Raw genomic sequence first — 4,211 nt, forward strand, 5'->3', positions numbered from 1 at the left:
CCACTTTGTCCATTTGTGTCTGTAGATTTCTCCGTTATTCACCAAACGTTAGCATTAGATAACGGCTCATTTTCATGTCCAAACCTAATGTGTTAATGTGAGTACTGAGCTGGGGAAGGTTTCTGTTGATATGTTGAAGTAGTGTCTCCCCTTAATGACAGCGGCCATTTCAACACCACACAGCTTCCTATCTAGTGTTATCTTGCACCTTTCTACATGTTTTCTAATAAGAAAAGAATATTACTTGTAGTTGAGCTGTTCCAACCAGTGTGTGTGTTTGGTGGTATTTTATTGTAGAATATTTTTTATTTTATTGTTATTGAATTGGAACTGTTTTGAACGTGTTCTTTTCATGGTGCACAGTAATCAGCAGATTGTAGAAGATCTTTTATTAATTCAGCTGTCGGAGCCACTTTTCCCCTTTAGGCTTTTCTCGCTGTAGAAACAACCAAAGATCAGATTACAGTCTAAAGGTGAGTTGTCAGTGGTGGAACGAAGAAAAACCAGTTTACACGAGGGAGGGATAAAGAGATGGAGGTGGAGAGAGAGGAGGAAGAAAGAGATGGAGGGAGGGAGGATCAGACAGGAAGAGATTAGTAAGAGAGGACCTCCAGTGGTCACTGTGAGTAACTACACCTCCTCCAGCTTCTCTGGTTTCATTCTCTTGATTCATCCGAATATCAGGATCAAGGATGGCTGCCACACAAAGTGACATCAGAGCCGTCTCCGGAGAGCTTGTTCACTCCCTATCTCACTCCCTATCTCACTCCCTATCTCACTCCCTATCTCACTCCCTATCTCACTCCCTATCTCACTCCCTATTAAGCCCCATTGTACGAATCCAGAAGTTTCCCCAGAGTGGACCTTCTCCCTTTATTAGACATTCTCTGGTGACATCCACCTCTGATTCCCATGAAGCAGTAAAATCCTCCAATCAGCTCCATGAGGCCATCTAGTGGACTGATAGAAGTAGAGCAGCTGGTGGCAGCTTCCTCTGCTCTGATTCGTCCTCACCACTGACCAATGAGAACCAGCAGCATCTTCTCTGTCCAATAACAAACCACTATTGATCCATGTGTTGATCAGGTCTCTGTGTTGAGTGAAAGTGTGATCATGTGATGAGAAAAGGCCTCAGTAGTTCCCAGAGTTCATCATGTTTTCTAACGGCTTCTTTAGTCTGAGCAACAGTCCAACGAGCCAATAGGATTCAACCGACACTGATATGATGCAGAGAGAAGCAGCCAATCAGAGGACAGCTGCTGATATTTGGGTTTTTAAGGAGAAATGATGTGAGGGATGAATGAGTGATGATGTGCTGATGAATGATTGGACTGCTGCTCTCAGTGTTTCCTCTCCAGATGAAGGTGTGGACTCTGCTATGAGTCAGTGTGAGGACAGAGAGGAGGGGGTCCCTCCCCCTAAACCCCCTCTGTGGGGGGACCAGGACAGCCAGACCAAAGCTCAGAGGTGAGAGGACCATCTCTAACTGTCCACCACTCAGATCACTCCACCATCATCATCATCATTCACACTCACAGCTCTGTGTGTGTTGTGTTTCAGCCCTGAGAAGCAGCACGGAACTGGACCTGGACCTGGACCCACACCTGGACCTGGACCCAGCTGTGTTTCCTTCAAGAGTGACAACTCAAAGAGGCTTCTTATTGATTTTAAACAAAAATGTGACAACACGTGGGTAGTATTATTTTAATTTGATTAATGTAATTGTATCAAGAATGCCTTACACATGAACGACATCATCTCCAATCGAGGATAAAAACACAGTAAATGTAGGACTCATTTCCATTGTTGTCATTATGTGATCGTAAATTAGGTTCAGTAACACGTCCAAAATGTCAGAAATTAAAAAAAAATGTTCTGCATTTTAGTCAAACATTTTAATTTAGATATTATTTCACAAAGAATTTTTCTGAAATACCTTAATAACTTTAATTTCATAGCACAGAGGACCATTACTGTTACAACAAAATGTCATTAAGCTTCTAACAATAAGAGCTAAACTCAGTGCAGCAAGTGCAACGTGGTGTCCAGAATATATATCAAGGAAAGATGCTAATAGTTTAAAGACCTGGACCAACGGGCCACCAATGCTCTTAATGTCTATGTTTGGGACATTTGGGAGCTGACATTAGCTAACGTTGATGGAAACACACGTGGATCAGAACATGTTTAGACAAATCTTGTGTAGCTCCAACACTGTCAAGGGCTACCAATCTAGTTCTGCCATCAGGAAGTGCTCATACATATGATCCTGATCTGACATTAGCATTACTATTCCACCATCATGGTCCTCCCCAGCAGCATGTTCAAGTGCAGAATTTATCTTGTTTCTATCAGGAGGAATTTGGAAGAACCTGAACCCAGCTGTGTGTCCATGAAGAGTGACGAGTCTATGGGTCAACCTTATAACTTCAAAGATGGACGCCACTCTGTTGATCAAAGGTGAGGATCTCAAACTGATACCCAGCAGGACTAGCAGGACTAGTCCTCTGATTCACCGTTAACATCCAAACATCACTTCATGGACCTTTACCTTGTGTGTGTCTCTGTGTGGACAGACATGATATGAGCTAATTCTTCCTGATTTCTCCACAGAGTGGACCAGGAGAGCTCAGAGGGTCCCAGTGGTCAGTCTGCCCAGCAGCATCAAACCCACCTGGACTCCATCTTTATGGTCTGTACATGGACAACAACTACTTTTACATCTATTCTGTCCAACATGGATATGATGTTTGCTTCCATGATTTCACTTTGATTTGGTCATTCATATAATCTTCTGTTCCAGCTGCTGGAGGACGACATCGTCACTTTTGTGAAGAACGAGCTGAAGAAGATCCTGAAGGTTCTGAGTCCAGATTACCCAGAATCCTTAGAGAGTCAGAGGGAAGATGAGGAGGTGTTGGACGGTGAGGATGAAGAGCAGAGGAGGAGCAGCAGAGAGGCATTTCTGAAGATCACACTGCACTTCCTGAGGAGGATGAAGCAGGAGGAGCTGGCTGACCGTCTGCAGAGCAGTAAGAGGATTTCTCTAAAACGGGTGATAGAATGCAAAATAGTTGAATAACGACAGTTTGGTGGGTAAAATAGGCAAACATAGTACCTCAAAATCCCATTAACACGTCTTGTCTATGCAAATCTGACAATTTGAAACTGCCTGTAAAATTGGGCAAATCCCAACAAAGCTAATAGTTGACTTCCAGTTGGTGGCTGGACCTTAATTGGCTCTTGTCTGTACCTTTGTCAAGCCCAAAAATAGACATAGCTACCAACTACTGGTCTGAGACCAGCTGGTCAAGTAGATGTCAGACATTAGTTTAGCCGCAAGCTTTGCAATTTAAGGGTAATTACAAAGAAGAAACTTTAGAAACTTTCAGTGATATAGAAAATGAACCGTGGTCATAAATAGTGTTCCAGGCTGTAAACGGAATACTTTTCTCATTTCATCGCAAGTTTCCGCCACTCGTGGTGCTCCAGTTAAGCGTTATGTTGTGGTTAAGTTTCCGCAGAAAAGTGCGTGGTACAGAGCACCCTGCTGCAGGTCGTGGAGCTATGTCAGGTTAGCGGTAGTTGGTGGTCTAGTTATCGGGTAACTGCGGGTGTGGCATGCATGTTCCCTGATATTAATAAATGTACATCGCGGGCAATGGCTGTGGGAGATGTGGAGCAAAAGATGCTAGAATAAATAGCTGTGGGGAGGGGCCCAAAGAAAATGCCTTTCTACACGGCCCAGAATTTTGTGCTACGCCCCTGCATACCTTATTAGAAGAACTTAAGGAACAGTGTGAAATATATTACCCCTTAAAGATTTGACATGATGGAAGAATTCGATGTTTACTAATGTCTCAAGAGATGGCTCAAAATGTATTTTCATTCTCAGAAGAAATGTTGATATATGTTCTTTGACTTATTGAACTTTGTGTGTTTATTCAGGAACTCCTGCAGCAGTTGGTAAACGTAAACTAAAATCTAACCTGCAGAAGACGTTCCAGTGTATGTTTGAGGGGATTGCTAAAGCAGGAAACCCAACCCTTCTGAATCAGATGTTCACAGAGATCTACCTCATGGAAGGAGGGGCTGCAAAGGTCAATGAAGAACATGAGGTCAGACAGATTGAGACAGCATCCAGGAAACCAGACAGACCAGAAACAATAATAAGACGAGAAGACATCTTTAAAACCCCACCTGGAAGAGAT

At 43.2% G+C, this 4,211-nt stretch overlaps 2 protein-coding genes across 2 annotated transcripts in view; one reads left to right on the plus strand and one right to left on the minus strand.

Moving 5' to 3' along the window:
- Window positions 1–612, plus strand: part of LOC117958285 (neoverrucotoxin subunit alpha-like) — a 109,233-nt gene extending 108,621 nt beyond the window's left edge. Inside the window, exon 5 of the mRNA XM_034894614.1 lies at window positions 538–612. Coding sequence (XP_034750505.1) covers window positions 538–597 — 60 coding nt within the window. The 3' untranslated portion in view covers window positions 598–612. The remainder of the gene's footprint in view (window positions 1–537) is intronic.
- LOC117958237 overlaps window positions 1–4,211 on the minus strand; it is an 859,617-nt gene that overhangs the window by 505,718 nt on the left and 349,688 nt on the right. The window lies entirely within an intron of this gene.

Source organism: Etheostoma cragini, chromosome 15 (genome assembly GCF_013103735.1).
Source record: "Etheostoma cragini isolate CJK2018 chromosome 15, CSU_Ecrag_1.0, whole genome shotgun sequence".
NCBI lineage: Eukaryota > Metazoa > Chordata > Actinopteri > Perciformes > Percidae > Etheostoma > Etheostoma cragini.